The sequence below is a fragment of the Juglans regia genome, chromosome 3, assembly GCF_001411555.2.
Source record: "Juglans regia cultivar Chandler chromosome 3, Walnut 2.0, whole genome shotgun sequence".
NCBI classification, from domain to species: Eukaryota; Viridiplantae; Streptophyta; class Magnoliopsida; order Fagales; family Juglandaceae; genus Juglans; species Juglans regia.
This window is the reverse complement of record NC_049903.1, coordinates 24149877-24171331: the sequence shown is the minus strand read 5'-3', so window position 1 is coordinate 24171331 and position 21455 is coordinate 24149877. Positions and strand designations below refer to the sequence as shown.

At 35.5% G+C, this 21455-nt stretch overlaps 1 protein-coding gene and 1 non-coding gene across 2 annotated transcripts; both read right to left on the bottom strand.

Moving 5' to 3' along the window:
* Window positions 1-1764: 1764 nt before the first annotated feature.
* On the bottom strand, window positions 1765-1872 carry LOC118348104. Its single transcript, XR_004801250.1, has one exon. It is a non-coding gene; the product is annotated as a small nucleolar RNA R71 (small nucleolar RNA).
* Window positions 1873-15330: 13458 nt separating this feature from the next.
* LOC108984484 (UDP-glycosyltransferase 73D1-like) lies at window positions 15331-16804 on the bottom strand. The gene is given in 2 exon segments (XM_018956468.2): window positions 15331-15475; window positions 15477-16804. Coding segments are annotated over 2 exon segments (1467 nt in total). The 5' UTR covers window positions 16799-16804.
* Window positions 16805-21455: the final 4651 nt, after the last annotated feature.

Here is a 21455-nt window from a genome sequence, read left to right as displayed (position 1 = left end):
AAATAAGGATAATGATGGGGTTTGAGAGTAATTCAGATCAAGAGAGAAAGTCGGTCCAAAATTCGCTAGAAGACAGCCTACATATATTTTAGTATTTTAATCATAACTTTCATTTCAAATATCAGATTGATGCGGTTCTTGATGATTTGGAAATATATCTTAAAGGGCTACAAAATTGTCTGTAATAGAGATTTTCAAATTCGAACTCCTGAAGTGCGTACGTGGCTGCCAAATTGAGTCCTAAAATTTAGACGATTTTGTATGCAGGAATATGAAAGACATTAGGGTTTCTTTCCTACCCTATATAAGTATTTCATTAGCATGAAATTGGGAGTTCAGAAAGGGGGAGACGAAATTAATTTCCATGGCCGTTGTTTACTTTATTTTTCTCTTGAAATTTTTGTTATCCATTATATTTATGGATAAATAAATTCTCAAGTAGGGCTAGGGACGAACATCCACATTAGATGGTATTTTTAATTTATGCATTTTATTTTCAATTACTAAAACTCTTTTGTTTTATCATTCTCAATTCATTGTTGATATTTTATTCTCCAAACAATCATAGAATTTATTTTATTTATAGATTCAGTCATGTTTTTTCTATTGAATGGATTGGCTCTTTGATTATGTTTCAATAAATTATTTTTCTATATTGATTTAATTTTTTGCTGCAATATCACTTCCTGAGTATATTGTCGTCGTTAGATTTTTTCAATAGTGATAATAATTTACATATTTTAAAAGTGGTGAATGATTTTTCAAAGGGTTAATTTGGTTTAATCTTGGTTTATAAATTTATACCTTCCGATTGAAAATATTAGGAATTGAGTTCCCAATTGAGTTATTCAACGAATTAAGAATAATTAAAATACCATATTTGTGCAAGGGATTCCAGACGCTTTACTGTTTGCCAAATTTGAAAACATTTTATGTTAGTCACTTTGCTTCACTTTAATTTGCTTTTAAAATTAATCTTTGTTCTCCATTAATTATTTAATATATTTCTTTAGTTTCTTTGTTCCTTCTACAATTCTTTTAATTTGTCTCTCTGTGGAATCGACACATCAAAACTGTGCTACAACTACCTCATTATTCTTTGAGCGTAATCAAATTTTTGGCGCCCTTCCCATGGAGACGGTAGAAGAATTGCTAGATAGGTTTTTATTTTAGCAGTTTGTAAAGGCAGTAACTTTGTTCCCTCTTTTAGCTTGTTGCATTGTTTTTTTCTTTCTTTTCATAGTATTTTTAGTTTTTAGTATTTTGTTACATTGCATGCACAAATATAAAGACGCCTTTGGTAGATTTGCTTGTAGGCCTGTGGAAGAGTCAGAATCAAATTTTTTTAAATCCTTTATTTGACAATCCATCTAGTCCCGAGGAAATGAGTGAACACGAAGATCAACCTATTAGAACTCTTCATGATTACCTCCACCCTACACGCACAATCACACCATCATGCATCATGTTTCCAGCTAATACTAGCCAACTGGATTTTAAAATAGGGATGATACAGTTACTCCCTACTTTTCATGACTTGGAAAATGAAAATCCATATGTGCATATTAGGGAGTTTGAGGAAGTAGTTGCGACTTTTCATAGTCAAAATGCAACTGATGACGTTGTGAGACTTAAGTTCTTTCATTTCTCTTTAAAGGATAGAGCTAAGAGTTGGTAATACTCGCTGAGACCACGATCTGTTGGGTCATGGATTGAGATAACTCAGGTCTTTTTTAATAAATACTTTCCCCAACGTAAGACCAAAGCATTAAAAGAGCAAATCTCCACCTTTGCACAAAAGGACAGTGAGATTTTGTAACAGTCTTGGGAGAGATTTAAGGAGTTGTTGAGTATATGTCCTCACCATGGGTAGAGAATTGGCTCTTAGTGAGCTATTTTTATGAGGGACTTACACCTAGAAAGCGCTAATTTGTGGAGATGATGTGTAATGGTGAGTTCTTACATAAGGATCCTGATGAGGCCATAAAATACCTCAATGAGCTTGCTAAAAAAGCTGGCATTTGGACTGGACCTAGTGCTACTGAGAGCACAAATAGGTCACGACCTACTGGAAACCCAAATGGTGGTGGAATTTACCATTTCAGGGAAGGGGATAACCTAAAAGCTAAGGTTGAGATGCTCACTAGGGAGCTAGATGTGTTAAATACTAAGGACTTAAAGCCAACCCACGTGGCTAATCATGCAGAGTCTTTTGGAACATATTTTGTGTGTGGTGGGGTAGATCACCTTGCCCAAGAGTATCCTACACTTACTGAGATGAGAGGGATGTATGAGGAACAATGTAATGCCTTAGGTATGTACAAAAAGCCTTTTACACCTTACTATGATACTTCTAATCCGGGGTGGCGCAATCACCCCAACTTTAGCTGGAAGTCTGAAAACCAGCCGCCTACACAACCCCTTAGATCATATCTTGCACCATATCATGCACCTTCTTCTTCTAGGAATCCTTTAGAAGACACCTTGCATGCTTTTATTGAGGCACAAGATAAGACTAACCAAAAGTTTGAATATTTGATTACACAAGTTGTTGAAGAAAATAAAGAGATAAAGAGCCAAGTATCCAAGTTGATGAGCTCCTTGAGTGTGAATGAGCGTGGCAAGTTCTCTTCTCAAGCTCAATCCATACCCCAAGGTCAACATATGGCTCAAGGAAATTTGAAGGAGGTCAATGTCATTGTGACACGAAGTGGTAAGTCCTTACACATCCCAACAACTGATAAGCCAGAGGATGATGAAGAGGAACAAAGTAAGGTTAGTGCTAAGTTACCCAAGGAAGCCGAGGTAATCAAGAGCCCAGTTAAGGTACCATTTCCTCAAGTTTTAAAATCTGGTATGCGAACTTTGGATTCTAGCAATGAAATCTTGGAGAACCTCAGGCAAGTAAAGATCAATCTTCCTCTTTTGCATGTTATTAAACAAGTTCCTACTTATGCAAAAGTTTTCAAAGATTTATGTACAGTTAAGAGGAAGCACCATGTTAAGAAAACAACATTCTTGACAGAGCAAGTTAGTGCTCTAATTGAGCAGCAAATTCCTCCTAAGTACAAGGATCCTAGTTGTCCAACCATTGCATGTAATATTGAGAATCTTGAGTTTGGACAAGTTTTGCTAGATTTAGGAGCTAGTGTAAATTTGATGCCTTATTCCATTTATTTGCAGCCTAGTTTGGGTAAAATTAAGCCTACTTCTGTTGTGCTTCAATTGACTGACCGTTCAGTTAAGAAACCAAGAGGAATAGTTGAGGATGTTTCGATCCAAATTGACAAGTTTTACTACCCTGTGGATTTTTTAGTTTTGGACACTCAGTCTGTTGTTGAGTCTGACTCTAAGATTCCTCTTATATTAGGTAGACATTTCCTTACTACTGCTAATGCACTTATAAATTGCAGGAATTGGCTGATGAAACTACCTTTTGAAAATATGACCATGGAGGTCAACATATTCCACATCAAGAATCAACCCAAGGAGGATGATGAGTGCCAACAAACATATATGATTGACACAATCATAGACAAGGGAGTTCACGCAACTCATGATTCTGATCCCCTTGAATATTTCCATGTTAATTCTGAATTTGATACTATTAGTGATTCATCTGATGTTGTTGATATTTGTGCTATTTTTTATAAAACTCAGGATTATAGAACACAGGCTTGGCAATCGAAATTTGAGGAGTTGCTTAAGAAAAGTGAAAAACAAATTCCTTCAAGTGTGGAGAGTCCCAAATTGAAATTGAAACCACCGCCCTCAGGTTTAAAGCATGCATTTCTCTGCCTAAGTGACACTTCTCTTGTTAGTATTTCTTCAAAATTGAATGCGGGTAAGTTTAAGAAATTTCAAATGAGCAAGTTAGAGGAGTTGGAAAATGATGCTTATGAGAACTCTACAATCTATAAGGCTAAAATGAAAACATTTCATGATAAGAATATTGTTAGGAAGACATTTAAATCTAATGATCGAGTGTTCTTATATGATTTTAGACTCTATAAGCACCCAGAAAAACTTCAGTCTAGGTGGACCGGCCATTTTGTAGTGAAAGATATTTTTACAAATGGGGCGGTAGAAATAGAGGATCCTAAGGATGGTCGGATCTTTAAAATAAATTATCAACAACTTAAAATATTAATTGATAGGTAAGTTCTGGAAGTGGAAGACATTCCACTTGTAGATCCGGTCTATCAACCTTGAGCACACCACGCAGGTATGTTTTTCTTTATTTGATTTTGTTTGTTTTGTTTTATTTTAATTTTTCTTATTTTCTTTATTTTCTTTTTTGTTTGTTGTTGTTTTCTTTATTTTTGTTTGCAGGTTAGTTTCATTTTGTCATTTCAGATTACCATCTTTGGTGCTTAGCGAGCTACCCACATCACTCATCGGGTGTATTCTACCATTTTTAGTTACTCTCCATTCAAATTTCATTTCTAAACATTGAGGACAATGTTTCATTTAAGTTTGGGGGTGGTGGTGCAAATTCAGTATTTAAAATGTTTGTTGGAACTCTGTGACATATTTTCATGTGTCAAATTTTTTTCAACTTGCATCACACCTGCATCCTTTTCACATGTGTACTTATTCTCATTCATAGCCATCTTCGTTAATTTACCAAACCCAACATAATCATTTTTTGCTAAAGCATTCACAGAATCCCTAATGCACTCATCCAAGCTTTGTGGTAAGATGGTGGTTTGATACATGTAGCTAAAGAACTCTTTTGCTTAAGTATTTATGTAAGTTTTGGAGAGGATTGAGAGCCTACAAATGCAGTAAATCGTGATAAGTGTTCATTGATCTGTTGAATTGGACACTTATTTTGAGAATATCATTACATGATTTGTGGTAAAATGGTGGATATACTTGGGATATGACGAATGTCAACTTAAAATCAACGTTTGAGCCTTTCAAGCTAACCCTTTTCATCATAGACCCCTAGTAGTCAACTTTGAGCCAATAAACACATGTAACTTTTTCTTTTCATATGCCCACATTATCCATACTTTTCCACATTGGAGTATAACCTATACACAGATTTTTCCTACCCTTATTACTTCCAAGTGTGTACTAGATGTAGAATTCTTCTTTTTTGCATGGAATAAAAAAAAAAGGAGAGAGAGGAAAGGGAAGAACATGAGTTACAAGGTGTTCAAGTGAGTGAGCTTCAAAGGCAAAAATACCAAGGTTGGGTAGAAATAGCAAAATACCAGGGTGACATAATTGTTCACCAAATTATTAAAAAAAAAAAAGATACATTATTCGATGATTTGAAAGGTTGAAGAGTACATCAAGTGAGAAATGTGGTTTATTGAGATGTTTAATAAGATTCTCTTTGCATGTATTTGGAAATTTTTTAATCATTTACATCTTTTTTTTTCATATAGCCCCAAACCTAAGCCATGTTACAACCTTTTGTGTTAACTGTTCTGATCCTAGGTAAGTTTTTGGAATGAGTGGTGGAAGTCTCATTTGTTAGTGTTCCTATCATAAGATCAATGTTTGTTTGTTGCTTGTACAAAATTGCCTAATTCTCCATGAGAGTATGTGTACACCTATTGTCAACTCCATAGAGAGAATCCTCACAGGAAACACTTTTATACCCATGAGTTATGGAGTTGAGTCTTTCGCTTGAGATGTTCTTGATGTTGCATGTGTCAGGGCTTCTAATTAGATGGATATAGTTTGGAATACACACAACTATGTGGATTACTATAGGTGGATTGCTTGTGATAAGGTTATTGAAGTCCTAAGATTGCTTTGATATGTGAATCTGGAAAGTGTGACTTGGTGGCCTTTGTGTGTGATTTTCTTTGGTCTCTTCCGTTGTTTTGGCATGAAAATTACTAGGGACTAGCAATAAGCAAGTTAGGGGGTGTGATGAGTGTATGAAAGTGCACTCTAAATATTCTATTATTGGACTAAAATGCTAAAATGTGAATAGAAATCATAGGAATTAATGTGTATTCTTTAATTGGGTTTCTATTTACTTTAGAATACTTCTGAGCAGATTTTTATGTTTAATTTCAGAGTCTATAAAAGAGAAAGTTCAAACCCAGTCAAATTCAAAGGAATTTCAAGTAGGCAAGACGCTGGAACAACCTAAAAACTTTCAACGAATGTAGGACTCTTCAAATAAGGATAATGATGGGATTTGAGAGTAATTCGGATCAAGAGAAAAAATAAGTCCAAAATTCCCTAGAAGACAGCCTGCATATATTTTAGTATTTTAATCATAACTTTCATTTCAAATATCAGATTGATGCGGTTCTTGATGAGTTGGAAATATATCTTAAAGGGCTACAAAGTTGTCTCTAATAGAGATTTTCAAATTCGAACTCCTGAAGTGCGTACGTGGCTGCCAAGTTGAGTCCTAAAATTTAGACAATTTTGTATGCGAGAATATGAAAGACATTAAGGTTTCTTTCCTACCCTATATAAGTATTTCATTAGCACGAAATTGGGAGTTCGAAAAGGAGGAGACGGCTCAGTTCTGAAGAGGGGGAGACGAAATTAATTTCCATAGCCGTCGTTTACTTAATTTTTCTCTTGAAATTTTTGTTATCCATTATACTTATGCGTAGCTAAATTCTCAAGTAGGGCTAGGGATGAACTTGCACATTAGATAGTAGTTTTAATTTATGTATTTGATTTTTAATTACTAAAACTCTTTTGTTTTATCATTCTCAATTCATTATTGATATTTTCTTCTCCAAATAATCATAGAATTTATTCTGTTTATAGATCCAATCATGTTTTTTCTATTGAATGGATTGACTCTTTGATTATGTTTGGATAAATTATTTTTCTATATTGATTTCATTCTCTGCTGCAATATCGCTTTCTGAGTATATTGTCATCATTGGATTTTCTCAATAGTGATAATAATTTGCGTATTTTAAAAGTGGTGAATGATTTTTCAAATGGTTACATTTGGTTTAATCTTGGTTTATAAATCTATATCTTCTGATTGGGAATATTAGGAATTGAGTTCCCAATTGAGTTATTCAACGAATTAAGAATAATTAAAATACCATATTCGTGCAAGGGATTCCCGATGCCTTACTGTTTGTCAAATTTGATAACTTTTTCTGTTAGTCACTTTACTCTACTTTAATTTACTTTTAAAATTAATCTTTGTTATCCACTAATCATTTAATATTTTTCTTTAGTTTCTTTGTTCCTTCTACAATTCTTTAATTTGTTTCTCTGTGGAATCGACACCTCAAAGTTGTACTACAACTACCTCATTATTCTTTGGGCATAATCAAATTTTTGGGACCGTTGCCAGGGAGACGGTAGAAGAATTGCTAGATAGGTTTTTATTTCAGCAGTTTGTAAAGGCAGTAACTTTGTTCCCTCTTTTAGCTTGCTGCATTTTTTTTTCTTTCTTTTCATGCTAATTTTAGTTTTTAGTATTTTGTTACCTTGCATGCACAGATATAAAGACACATTTGGTAGATTTGTTTGCAGGCCTGTGGAAGAGTCAGAATCAAGTTTTTTTAAATCCTTTATTTGACAATTTATCTAGTCCCGAGGAAATGAGTGAACACGAAAATCAACCCTTTAGAACTCTTCATGATTACCTTCACCCTACACGCACAACCACACCATCATGTATCATATTTCTAGCTAATACTCGCCAACTGGATTTTAAAATAGGGATGATACAGTTAATCTCTACTTTTCATGGTTTGGAAAATGAAAATCCATATGTTCAGATTAGGGAGTTTGAGGAAGTAATTGCGACTTTTCATAGTCAAAATGCAGCTGATGACGTTGTGAGACTTAAGTTCTTTCCTTTCTCTTTGAATGATAGAGCTAAGAGTTAGCTATACTCGCTGAGACCACGATCTATTGGGTTATGGAGTGAGATGACTCAGCTCTTTTTTAATAAATAATTTCCCCAACATAAGACCAACACATTAAGAAGGTAAATCCCCACCTTTGCACAAAAGGACAATAAGACTTTGTATCAGTCTTGGGAGAGATTTAAGGAGTTGTTGAGTATATGTCTCACCATGGGTATGAGAATTGGCACTTAGTGAGCTATTTTTATGAGGGACTTACACCTAGACAGCACCAATTTGCTTTTAAAATTAATTTTTGTACTCCATTAATCATTTAATATTTTTCTTTAGTTTCTTTGTTCCTTCTACAATTCTTTTAATTTGTCTCTCTGTGAAATCGACACCTTAAAGCTGTGCTACAACTACCGCATTATTTTTTGGACATAATCATGCCACCATCCCCATCTCATTGAAAAGCCACAGCGGGAACACTCTTGTTTTTGCCCTCCAATAACAGAGCATTTTTTTTCTCAACCAACCCACCACCCCACCAGTTGTTGCGGCCACGAATGACACCACTGACAACAAAAGACGTCGAAAGACAAGCCTCCACATTTGGATGCTACCCTGGACGACGCCACCACCTAGACTGTAACGTCTTGTCATGCTTGGTGCTTTTCCATCACATAGTGTTCTCCATTCTCTCTCTCTCTCTATCTCTATCTCTATCTCTATCTCAGAAGTCCCATCAATGTTGAACCCAGCCGCGCCACCATTGAGATCCAGCCAGACAACCACCACACATAGCTTCATGATAAGGATCCGTGCACCTCTCTGCTCAATGAAGTTTGGTTTACAAAATAGAAATATTTTCTATCTCTCGTAAAGGTGACTTTTGAACATATAATTACGTTTATGCCCTTATTATTACTTTTGGTTTTTGGCTGTATAGTTTACGTACTGGAGTTTACGTTTTAAGTGTGCTTAGTTTTATTTCAAAATAGTCTAGAAACTTTATTTTTACAATAAATATTTAATTGGATATTGATGGATTTGGGAAATAATGGTATTTTAGGGTTCTGAGAATTTTAGGTATGGAGGAATTAAAATAGGTTAATTTTAGCATTTTAGGTTTAAATATCGAAATACGTGTTCAGCTGGAATTTTATAGAAATTACGTGATCATTTTATAGGTGACAATTTATAATTGTTCGGCATTGTTGAGGAAAATTCTTGAAAAACTATGAAGTTTAGGTAAGCGAGGTTCTTATACTAGATTTGCATAAAAGAAATGAAATGAGGTTGACTTTGAAAAAATGCATTTTTTTTTTTTTAAAATGAAATCTGAAAACGACCTCAGATGTTTGTTCTGCATATGCATAAATTCTATATAAGAGAAAGTATTTTCTATCATGACTGGTGTAGACATGAGCTAATTTTGTGCATTTTGTTTCTGATCTAAGCAAAAAGAGCGAATATGAGATCCAAAAAGTTTTGCTTTGATTAAATAAAGAAGTTTTGTTTCTATTATTCTTGAATATGTGAAATGATCTGAAGCTGTTTAGTACTTGGTTCTGATATGATGTGGCATCTGAAAACTTTGGCATGAGATTCTGAATTCTGATTATGTACTTGTCTTATTATGAGTATTGACGATTTTATTAAGAAATTTTATTGTGTATTGATAACTTGGTATTTTGGAAAATTGGTTATATTAAAAAAATTAGTTTGAATTGAAATTTTTATATGATATTGAGAATTTGGAGTCTATAATTATATTGTTGAAATGGGAGTTTAAGTGATAGGAAGTAACTCTCCAACCCATGTGGGACTATGGCATTACACTACCAACAGCTCTTACGTTGCCCTTTGCACCAAACTTCACTGCTTACAACATTAGCTTTAAGGTAACCCATCTTTTCTGAGTTCATGATGATGTAGCCCTTAACTTTACAGTATATACATGGAGATAGATACACACATTCACATACACAAAATTATTTTGGGTGACATTTTTTGGGAGTTTTTGCCTTTAATTTGGTGATTTTTTTTCTGTTTCTTTTGAAAGAACACAACTCTTTCCCCACCCCAGAGAATAGTTGGAGGGCAGGCAGTGGCACTTCGAATTGCTGGTGATAGGGCTGCACTATCTAGATGTGGTTTTTATGGAGCCCAAGACACACTTAATGACGACAGTGGGAGGCATTATTTTAGACAATGTTTCATCCAAGGATCTATCGAATATTTAATTTTTGGAAGTGCCAGATCTTTCTTTGAGGTAGGAGTACCTGATCCATCAAGAACAGGTTTTGCTAGTTTGTTTTCCGTTTAGGCATTCGACTTTAACATCATCTTGTTTTTATCTATCCTGTTAGAGACTGATTCTTCCTCTGTGGTGTATAGAAATTGATTCTTCTTGTTTTCATCTACCAATCCTAGAAGTTGTTGTGATGGTAAAAGTCTCAATGACACATTAACGGTTGAAGGTTATAGGAGATTGTTCTCATTTGAATATTGCATATTCTTTCCATTTCTATTGTAATTACCATTGATATGTATTCAATCTATTCAATTTGTAAATTATATAAATGAAACATATTCACCACTCAAAAGGTGTGGTGGTTTTTATCAAACATTCTCAAGGGTTTCGAACCCAGGTGTAAGGAGATTTTCCCCCCACTAAGCCCAAAAAGCCTATGGATGAAAGAGAAGTAAGACCAAATGCCTAGCTTAGGGCAAATAGTTCCCAACCTGGCCCAAGGGAAAAGTCCTCTGGATGCAACCTACAGGAGGGATGGTGTTACAGGGGATGAGACTCATCAATATGAAGGCCCGTCGAGTAGTGTCCAGCCCTCAAGTGTCCGCCCACATAGCAGGCATAATATGCAGGGAGCTTTTGATCTACTGACAGGAAAGATATCAACAGGCCATAAAGAAGACAGTCTGAGAAAATGAGGTCGGAGAATCACGCCACATTAATAGCTCCACTACCTGCGTAACACACACATTAATGAAGCCGCACAGAGTCATGTCACATTTAAAGATTCTGACACAAGGAACAATACGAAAGACGCGAACTTCATAAGGGCAAGCACAATCTATCCTCCCCATACTTATAGTATAAATAACAGATTTCATGTATGAGAATATCCTTCTCTGATCCCTAGACTCTATTACTTATTTAAAAACTTCCAAGAATACTTACTAACTTTGGCATTAGAGGTTACCCAGCCCTAAGGCCACCCTCTCCAAGTTGCACTTTTCTCCATCTTTTGTAGGCTCGTTACTGAAGACCTAAGTTGTCGGAGCCTGGCCCAAAGGCTTGTGAAACACGACGTTAACAGTGGCGCCGTCTATTGGATCGTAATAGATCTTGCGTGTCTTTCTCATGCCTACGACAACCCGTTTCGAGAAACTCAGAAGAAACATGAGAGATGCCATGGATGTAAGGTTGAAAACTATGGAGGAATGGGTAACAAAGCAAATCGGCAAAGTGCAAACACTTTGCAAGGAAAATGAGGAACTTAGAAAAGCTCAGCAGGAGCAGGACGGCAGAGCAAGATCCAATGACAGTGAACATGTGGGGTCTCGAAACACGCAAGCTGAACCTAGTATAGAAGAGGAACAAAAGAACATGCAGGACGAGCTCCACAATCTCAAAGGAAAATATAAGGAGATAGCGAGGAAGGTGGGTATATCGTCAACGGTGGACCAGTTGCTCACAAGCACGGGTCTACCTTATACAGAAGAGGTGATGGCGATGCCTTTACCACCAAAGTTTAGGTTCTCCGCTATGGAGATATATGACAAAGGAAAAGACCCTCTTGAGCACCTGGAAACTTTCAGGGCTCATAGGACGCTTCATGGCTTCCTAGGGGAAGTAGCATGTAGAGCATTTCCACTGACCCTGAAGGGGCCAACATGTGTATGGTTTGGGTCACTAGCACCTGGATCGGTGGACAGCTTTGGCAAATTGGTCTGACTGTTCCTGACCCAGTTCATGTCCAATCGAAGGAGGTGGCATCCAGCGGCGTACCTCCTCACCATCAAACAAATAGGGACAAATGCTTGAAGTTCTACCTATCTCGATTAACAAGGAGTACATGACCACCGATGACCAAGATGAGAAGATAACTTTGGCGGCGCTCCTGAGAGGAGTTTGGCCACAATCCTAGTTTATGGCCAAGCTAGCCTGAAGAACTCCCGTGATGTTACGAGAGTTCATGGACAAGGCCGATAACTTCAACAACACAGAAGACACCCTTCGAGCATTGATAGAGCCACGAAGGAAGAAAGTGGAGTGAGCGGAAAGGTAAGACAACCGGGGAGTAGTGCGCCTCTACTACACATACCATCGGTCCACCTCGCACAATACCGAGAACTGCTTCTCCAAGGAAGGAAGAAAGGCAACGCCGCTCCCCAGCCCGAAGACAAGAGTAGGAAAGAAGGGGAAGGTTGAGATAAAGGAGCTGGGATCGAGGCAACAGGCAGAGGCAGGTAGACAGTCATTAGCGACGGCCAAGGCATGGGAACCGTAGCTAGATTGTGCTCGTTCTCCACCAAGGCAGGAGCCCCCACTCGAGGTGTTGAGGATATCTCTCCTCAATCAACGTCTTCCCATATGTGCCATAGTTGACCCGTAATTATAGGAGATTGTTCTCATTTGAATATTGCATATTCTTTCCATTTCTATTGTAATTACCATTGATATGTACTCAATCTATACAATCTGTAAATTATATAAATAAAAGATATTCACCACTCTAAAGGTGTGATGATTTTTATCAAACATTCTCAGGGGGTTTGGACCTAAGTTTTCCATTTAGAGAATCGGGCTCTATGCCATCAAACCATTAGTCTCTTGGCGGCAATTCTGTAGACACTTAGTAAAGGATGATGGTTACAGTTGGAACATAGGACACTATAGAATTAGGATTTTATCCTCATTATATGTTGGTTTGGATTCCAATTGAGATTCTTCCACATTAATGATCTTAATCTTCATTAATCATTACTTAGTGGGGAAATCAATTCATGGATTGATTTAAGGTCAAACCACCCCCTTGTAAAAGTTGACATGCTAGCTAAATCTTCTTCTTTGTGGATATTGTCTCTCTTTTTGGATATGAAGGGATCACAAATTATAAAAGGTAATAACAACGCAAGAAAAATATAATATTCTTATTCATTTCAACTATACATAAATTGAAAACAATAAAAAAATCCCAGTGATTCCTCTATTCCATAACATGCTATAATACATAATATGCTATATACAATTACTAGTTACTACTCCTCCTTGTCTTAGCGGATCGTAATTTGGTTATGTAACATACTTAGTCATGGATTTAGGGTATATAAGTAAATTTTTTATTAAAAGTTTTCTATTATTATTATGATTATAGTTTTATCAGATTTTATATTGATTATTTTAATAATTTCTATTATAAAATTTTCCCTTGTTGAAATCACTAAAGTTTTGTGTTATTATTTTTTTCTAATAACTATTACTAGATTTTATCAGATTTTACGAATTTTAGTTTGAATTCAATTCTTAGTTTCTCCTATCTCCATCGAATCTCATCACTTGATTTTAGCCTCTATTTAAACACTTTAAACCTCAAAACCCGTACGTTTCTCGGTATTAGTTGTTAGCATTCTAGTGGAAACCGACTTTGTTGATGAGCAATTTTCTCCACTCCGCACGTCTTCACTCTCATGCACATGCACGTCTCTACTCCTTTAGGTTTCCTTTCATTTTTTTCTCTATCTTCTACACATATAAATTATGCTTACCCCTTATACGAGAAGAGAAAACTCGAAGCCGTGAGCCATCCCACTACTGAACTCCTCCACACCGTGAACCTTCCCCCACTCTCAACAACCATGCAAGGCCAAAAGCCCCCAGCACAGTAGGTTTCACTCTGTGCCACCCTCTTCACGGACTCATCTTGGTGAGCCTCTGCTTTCCATGTCCGAAACAAAGCAGTCATCTTGATTCACAACGGGCCCTTGGTATACTGGGCTTATTTTTCAAATGGGTTTGTGTTTTTTTTTAAGGCAATATGGGCCAGGTTATATTTTTTTTACAAAAACTATTCTAATTATTTTAAATGAATTGTTTTCTCAATTAAGACTAGGCTAATAATTTAAACCCAAAGTTTTTAATTAAATAAATATGTTAGTCAAATGCTATTTTTATAAGGAAGTGTTTAAAGAAATTTAAATATATTTTAAAGTATATTATTGAGTCTAATATTTTGTTAATATTCCTTTGTTTATTTAGTAGAATCTTTAATAAAGAAACATGTTAAGAATATTTAAATAATATTATTATTTATTGTTCAATTATGTTAATAATAAGAAAGGAAACATATTTTAAGAATTGAAGTTTTAGGAATTATTTTAAAATAACTCGTGTATTCTACTAAATTATAATATGTTATTAGTATTTAAGTAATTTAAATACTAGGATTTATTGATTATGATGTTAAACAAAAGATTTATCTTTTAGATTGTGAATTTAATTAAATAAGATATTAGTACTTATTTGTTCCCAAACAAATTTAGTAATAGTTATTATTGCATATATGTGTCGAGTTACAAAGTGTTATTAAGAAGAAGCGCAACGAGGTAAGTAATTCGATCATAAATTAGGATCATCACAGTTCAGCTTATATATAAGTATTATTCAAGTCAATTCATTGACAGCCATTATTTTATGTACCACTCATGTTATATGCAAACATGTCATCCAGCATAGCATACGATCATGTCATTCTGCATCATGTTCAAATTCAGAAATTATAATTATGTATGTATTATGTCATGCATCTCATGTGTATAAGATACGTAAGCTATCTTAAGTTCAAGTGCAATATAAGACCAAATCAGTTAATCAGGTGGCCATTTAGATACATGGTACCAATGCAGTTCAGTTTCAGGGTGGATGTTCAATCCACGGGCTCAAGCGTGGTCCACCATAGTATGCTAGAATACTATCAGCGGCTCCCCTTGCGGCCAGGAGATGTGGGGCCGGTGCACAACCTCACACATAGGGTTAAGTGTGTTGGTCAGTCAGATAAATTAGTTAAATCAGATAAATCAGTCAGATCAGTCAGTTAAATCAGTCATACATAACATAACCATCAGTATGAACAATCATGAATTTTAAACTCTCAGCATGAAAATTTTTGTGAAAACTTTATGTTTATTATGTTTACGTTGTGATGGATTTCTTGCTAAGTTTTCGACTCATTTTAATTTGATTTCATGTTTTTAACCACCCAGGTGAGGATGATGAATACGAGCAGGCAGGCCAGGAATAAAATTAGTAGTTAATTTTAGTTTCAGACTTTCTAAAATAAAACATGCTTTTATGACATAAATTTATTCAATTTACTCATTTAATGTTTTTGGAAGACATTTTATTAGACCTTTTTCTACAAAATAAACTTCTAATTTCATTTATGAAATTTGAGATCTCTTGCCGGGTTTATTTTTATGAAAAATACATGACACTCCTAACCTACGAGAAGAGGGTGTTACAGGTTATATCTTCAATGAGGGATGACATGTTTAACTGAGAGGACCCTCCTTTTTCCATTTCCCTTCTTGCCATCTCTCCAAGCTCTCTTGCTTTCTTCCTTCTCCTTACGCCTTCATCTCCCCCATAACAGCCCTATTGCCTTCTCCACTTTTTCTTTCTTCACCAAAACCCCAACTTTCTCTTCTTCCCCCCATCTAACAGGAATCTCCACTCCTACTCGAATCCCAATCCTCAGAATTTCTACCACTAGTTTTTCATTGAGGAACTGCTCCGAAAAAAGAGGCCACGTTATCATTGGCACCCCATGGCACACACTTTCTATCGTTGAGTTCCAACCACAGTGGGTAATGAAACCTCCGATTGCCGGATGAGACAGAATGAAATCTTGGGGAGCCCATCCCTTGATCAAGAGTCCCCTCCCTTTGTTCCTTTCCTCAAATCTTTCCTTCTCCAGCCACTCCTCCAACTCTAAATATCTCTCTCCTGTTTTAATCACCCAAATAAATGGTTGTTTTGATGCCTCAAGACCCAGCCCAAGCTCGATTATTTGTGAGGGAACCAGGCGGCATAAACTGCCCAGACAAGTGTAAATAACCGAGCTTGGTTCCATCGAGTTAAGCCATCCCAAGCATTGCTGCTCGTCAATTAAGGTTTTGTCACCTCTCTCGAACTTGTCCAAACTCTCCTTGTTATATAAAGAAACTGGCCCAACGCACCATACCTTCTTCTTGATGGCCTTCCCGTACTCCTCAATGATCCCCTGCTCCAATTCATTGAAAGTATTCACAACAACCCCATAAGCCGTTGACTCAGCCTCTTGCATCTTGTCTCGAACATCATCCAAACCGGGCAATGTAACAAATGAACCTGGAAGTTGGGCTCTTGTTATCTCAATTCTTTGGGGCAAGCCTGGGATCACGAAGGGTTCTGAGTCGGAACTGACAGAACGGTGAGCATTATAAAATTTGATATTATGGGAGCTTAAAAGTGAGAAACAGCCCATCCCGTGGAAAACGAGCCTCGGGATATTGAACTTTTGAGCTGTTTCGGATGTCCAAGAGAGGCACTTGTCAGATATGATGCAAGTTGGAGGGTGCCTTTCATTTTGTAGGTGCTTTTCTAAAGGTTGTTGTAGCATGCTCAAACCTTCATAGAACTTGGTTAGTAGGTCTCGTGAAGGGAGGATGTCAAGATTCTCGTACCCAGCAGGAAGTCCCACTTGTTGGCATGGAAATTCCAGTTGAACAAGCAGAATCGAGAGGCCAGATTCTGTTGCTCGATGAATGGTTGTTTCGAATCTGAAGGCATTGTAGGGGGTAGTGACCAAGCTGACAATCACGCCACGCTCTGCAAAGAGCCTGGCCATGTCTATCATGGGTATCATGTGGCCTTGTGCCATGAGTGGTATCAAAACAAAGTGAGGCTGGCTGGTCATCATGGAAGCCATTGCAGAGAGCAAGAAATGATCGATGATAGTGGTTGCAACAGCAGGTAACGATGGATTTTGTTTTGGTCACCAAATTGCATGTGATGTCGAGTAAAATGGGTTGCATTCTGCTGGCCATTTATAGGCGCGCGCGAGGTTGGCTGATTCCTTGAGCTAGCATGGTTGACTTGGAAGAACTCAGCAAATTATTTATTTTTTACTTGGAAGATACATGACCACGGTTCAGAAAATTGACAAAAATGCACGAGGATTTTTCAACCGTTGGCGTCAATTTGCGTCCTTGACGGGGCAAATTTAGTTCACACGCTCAAAATTATTTCTTTGTAGGCCGTGATGATCCGTCCAAGTACGTTGATTGTTCCTTCTGAATTGGTTGTGAATTATTTATAAGTACTAGCCTATGGATTGAGAATAATTTTAGGTCCAAATCAACATAGTTGATCAGTAGGTCGACTTTTAAATCTGTCTCGTACATTTTGCACTGCATCATGTATAAATTATGAGATTTTTATATTATAGATTATTGGATTGTGAATGTGAAAATAAAAATAAATATTATTGTTGGAGTTATTGAAGATTATGAAAAATAAAAATAAAAAAAGTAATTAAAAAATAATAATTAATTAAAGAAATTATATAAAAAATAATAATATTTTATTATTATAGAAATAAGTGTGAATATGATTAATCCAATGTAGGCTTTAGGTTTTGAGTGATTAGTTAAGAATAAAAAATTACATATTAGTCAAATTTTAAGAAATGGAATGACCAATCTAATGTCAATACTCTCAAGCAATATCATTGGTTTGTTTTTATCTTGTAGGAGCAGTCAAAAATTAATGGAGAAAAAAATATCATCTCTTGGCGACTACAACAAATATGGGCTTTTTCCATGAATTCTTTTTCCAAGATATATGATTGAGCTGAGTTATTGCATATTTTATACATTTAGAATCAATATACTTTATTTATTTCATTACATTATTATTGATTTTAGCTGGAAAAATTGTTAACATAAATAAATTCGAGTTGTGATTTAAATTGATTTATAACATAGTTTATACATAATTTTATACCTTGTGATTTAATTGGACAATATTTCTTCACATGCACAACACATCTTTGATATTTTATTCTTCCATTTTTTTTGTTTTTTTCTTTTCTGATTTCTATTTTTTATATATAAGCCAAGATGCACCGATGCTTAAAGATAAAAAAAGAAAAAGTTAGAAGAAAGATGCACAAGAAGAAAATCCTTGCATAGAAGGGAGCAGCCCAACGTGAGGTTCTTTGGAGTTTATTTAAAAGAAAAAAAAAAGTGTTTTTGGTTTTCACAAAACTCACACACGCCGCATCTCATCTCCACCTGTTCCTAGCTCTCCGCCTGACTCACCATTAGAGACTGACTCTACGGAACAAGGTAAATAGCTAATACTCATTTTTTTAATTAAGATATATGATAATTGATACAAGGTAAATAACTAATATTATTTTATAGAGATAACAGTACAATTTCATCACGGATGAGGCACTACTAGAAACGTGACGTTGAAGAAATATCGTAAAATAGGTAAGATTAAGGTTAACATTTCTGACGAATATACCGGAGGCGAGGGACAACAAGCAGCTTGACTTGCATCGCATGTGGGTGCTCTTAGACGGACTTATGCACCTTTGGCTACGAGTTCATGGCATAAAGTCCGACAAGATATGAAAGAGCTTATAAAAAAGCGTTGTTTGATATGTAATATTTAAATAATAAATTTTTATTGACATTATTTAATATTCTAAATGATAATATCTTTGTGTATATACATTTTCAATGATGATTTCGAACTAAATTTTGGTCGGAGAGAGGAGTGTAGGACTGTCAAAGAGTTGATGTATAATACATTCTGCAAGTATAAGGCGAGGTGTCACGAGAATTACAAGAAGTACGAGAACAAGGAAGATGCACGCTAACATTCTTTTCAGGATGTCCGATATGAAGAATGGGGAAAATTTTGCGACATGTTTGAGGATCCATCATATAAGGTAAATTAAATGAATTCTTTATGTGTCATATTTATAGTTTTCACTTACTAACTTTTACAACTTCTATGCAAAAGCAAAGTTCTATAAACAAAACAAATAGATCGAAGTTAAATATTTATCATCATGCAAATTCAAGATCTTTTCATCGCTTCTTTCAGAAATTGGTAATGTACTTTTTTTTTATTTTTTATTCTATGCAGTTTGTTTTTAATATAGACTTTATATCTTAACAATGTCTCTTGTAGAAAGAGTCAGACACCAATTATGATCTGACAAAATTATATGCTGCATCACATACTAATAGTAATGGAAAGTGGACTCATCTCGATGCTCATGAGAATTATGTAAGTATTATAATTTCTTTTAATTAATCATATTTAAATTATTGTGTCAATATTAATTTTATATATTCTATATAGGATAAAATGGTTGACCTTCGTGCTGCATCGGATCATAATTCATCAACAAGTGATGTTGAAATTTTTACACAAGTTCTGGGTCAACGTTCGGGCTACTTGAGGGGTTTGGGTCACTGTGTTAAGCCTTTAGGCTCTTCATCAACGTCAAGCACTACTGCCATTGCTTTAGAGAATGCAAATTCTAGGATCGAAAAATTGATGGCAAAATAGCAGGAGTTAGAGGCGAAACAAACAAATATGGAAATGCGCATAAAACAACAAGAAGATCAACAAAGAGAGATGCAACTACAAATGCAAGAACAACAAAGATAGATGCAGCTTCAAATGCAAATGCTTATGCAACAATTCTGGCCTCCAAACAATTGAATTTCATTAGAAGTATTTTGCATATTGAACAATTATATATCATATACTGATAATTTTATTAGTATTATTAGTATTTTATTTATTTAATTCTGGCTTATTAGGTTAGTTTTATTTATATTGAACAATTTGTAATGTATTTTTGAAATATAAATATCTATTTGGTTTTAAGTATTGTCCAAGAAAATAATAACCGTTTGAACTCTCATCAAACGTTCGAACATATATAACTCGGACACAACCGTTCGAATATCGCAAGTTAGAGTTCGAACGGTAAAAAATTGCGCGTCGTTCAAACAGGCAATTCACTATTTTTATTCGATCATCAATTTTTTTGTTTGAACGTTTCTTCATGTGTATTTGGTCGAACAGAGTGGTATCGATCGACCAGCCATGAAATATCCGTTCGAACAGTTCCTCATTGTTCGAACGTTATTTACGATGTTCGAACAGATTTTTGAGACGAATTTAAATCGTCCCAGAAAAAAAAAATATGTTCGAACGCGATCGAATGGTCCAGCTTAATTTCATCTCAAAAGATATTTTTGGGACGAATTTGTGATTTTCGTCCCAAAAGGCCAAAATGCCTTTTGGGATAGTTTTATAGGGACGAACTTGGAACAATTTTTTTTGGTCCCAAAATATACTTTGGGATGAAATGCCAGTCTTTTGGGACAAAATTTTTCGTTCCAAAAGACCTTATTTGTTGTAGTAAGTAGTATCAAAACAAAGTGTGGTTGGCTGGTTATCACGGAAGCCATTGCAGAGATCAAGAAATGAACGATGATGGTGGTTGCAAGAGCAGGTAACGATGGATTTTGTATTGGTCACCAAATTGCTTGTGATGTTGAGTAAAATGGGTTGCCTTCTGTTAGCCATATATGGGCGAGGTGGTCTGATTCCTTGAGCTAGCTAGCTAGCTAGGTTGGAAAATACAAAAATAAATGACCACGGTTCGGAAAATTGACAAAAAATGCATCAAGCGACTATAATTATTTCGGCATGAGGATTATTCAGCCGTTGACGTCAATTTGCGTGCATGACGAGGCAATTTCAGCCTGATGATCCGTCCAAGTACGTTAATTGTTCATTCTGAATTGGTTCCGAGTGATCGCAACTCCTTGTGAATTCAGAATAACAAAGTTAATTTCTTAGTAGGTCGAAATTAAGATAGTTGAGTAGGTCGACTTTTGAATCTGTCTCGTTTTTTTTTTTTTAATTTATTTATCCCGGAGAGAGAGAGAGAGAGAGAGAGAGAGAGAGAGAGAGAGAGAGATTTTGAGCATGTAATTACTTATAACATATATTAACTAAAATGGATGGATCGAGTGCTTAAAGAAAGAGTCAAATTAGTTGGCTGCAGATAGGTGGCGTAAGCTATAGTCAGGGGAAACACATGAAACACTTCCGAGACCTTTTTTCAGATTTTCAGGAATTACTATATATCCGTCTATTACTTAAAAGCGCCTATAATGTTATTGTTCATTACTGTTGATTATCAACAGTAATGAACAGTAAATCAACCTTTTTTCCTGCATATTTTTTCGCATATTTCATTACTGTTCATCATATTGATGATGAACAGTAATGAACAGTAAATAGTTTTTTTTTTATTCGTATGAATGCCAATGTGCGACGTAATACCGCAATCGTGCGTAGAAAATGAGAGAGAGGAAGAAAGAAAATGTGAAAAAAATATTAATTTTTGAGTTTTAAATGAACAATAAAGAAGCTGTTTTTTTTTTCTTCACATGTTTTTTTCGCATATCCTATTACTGTTTATTATATCATACACTAAAAATCAACTTTAATTTATAAAATACTAATTTTTTATCATTAAA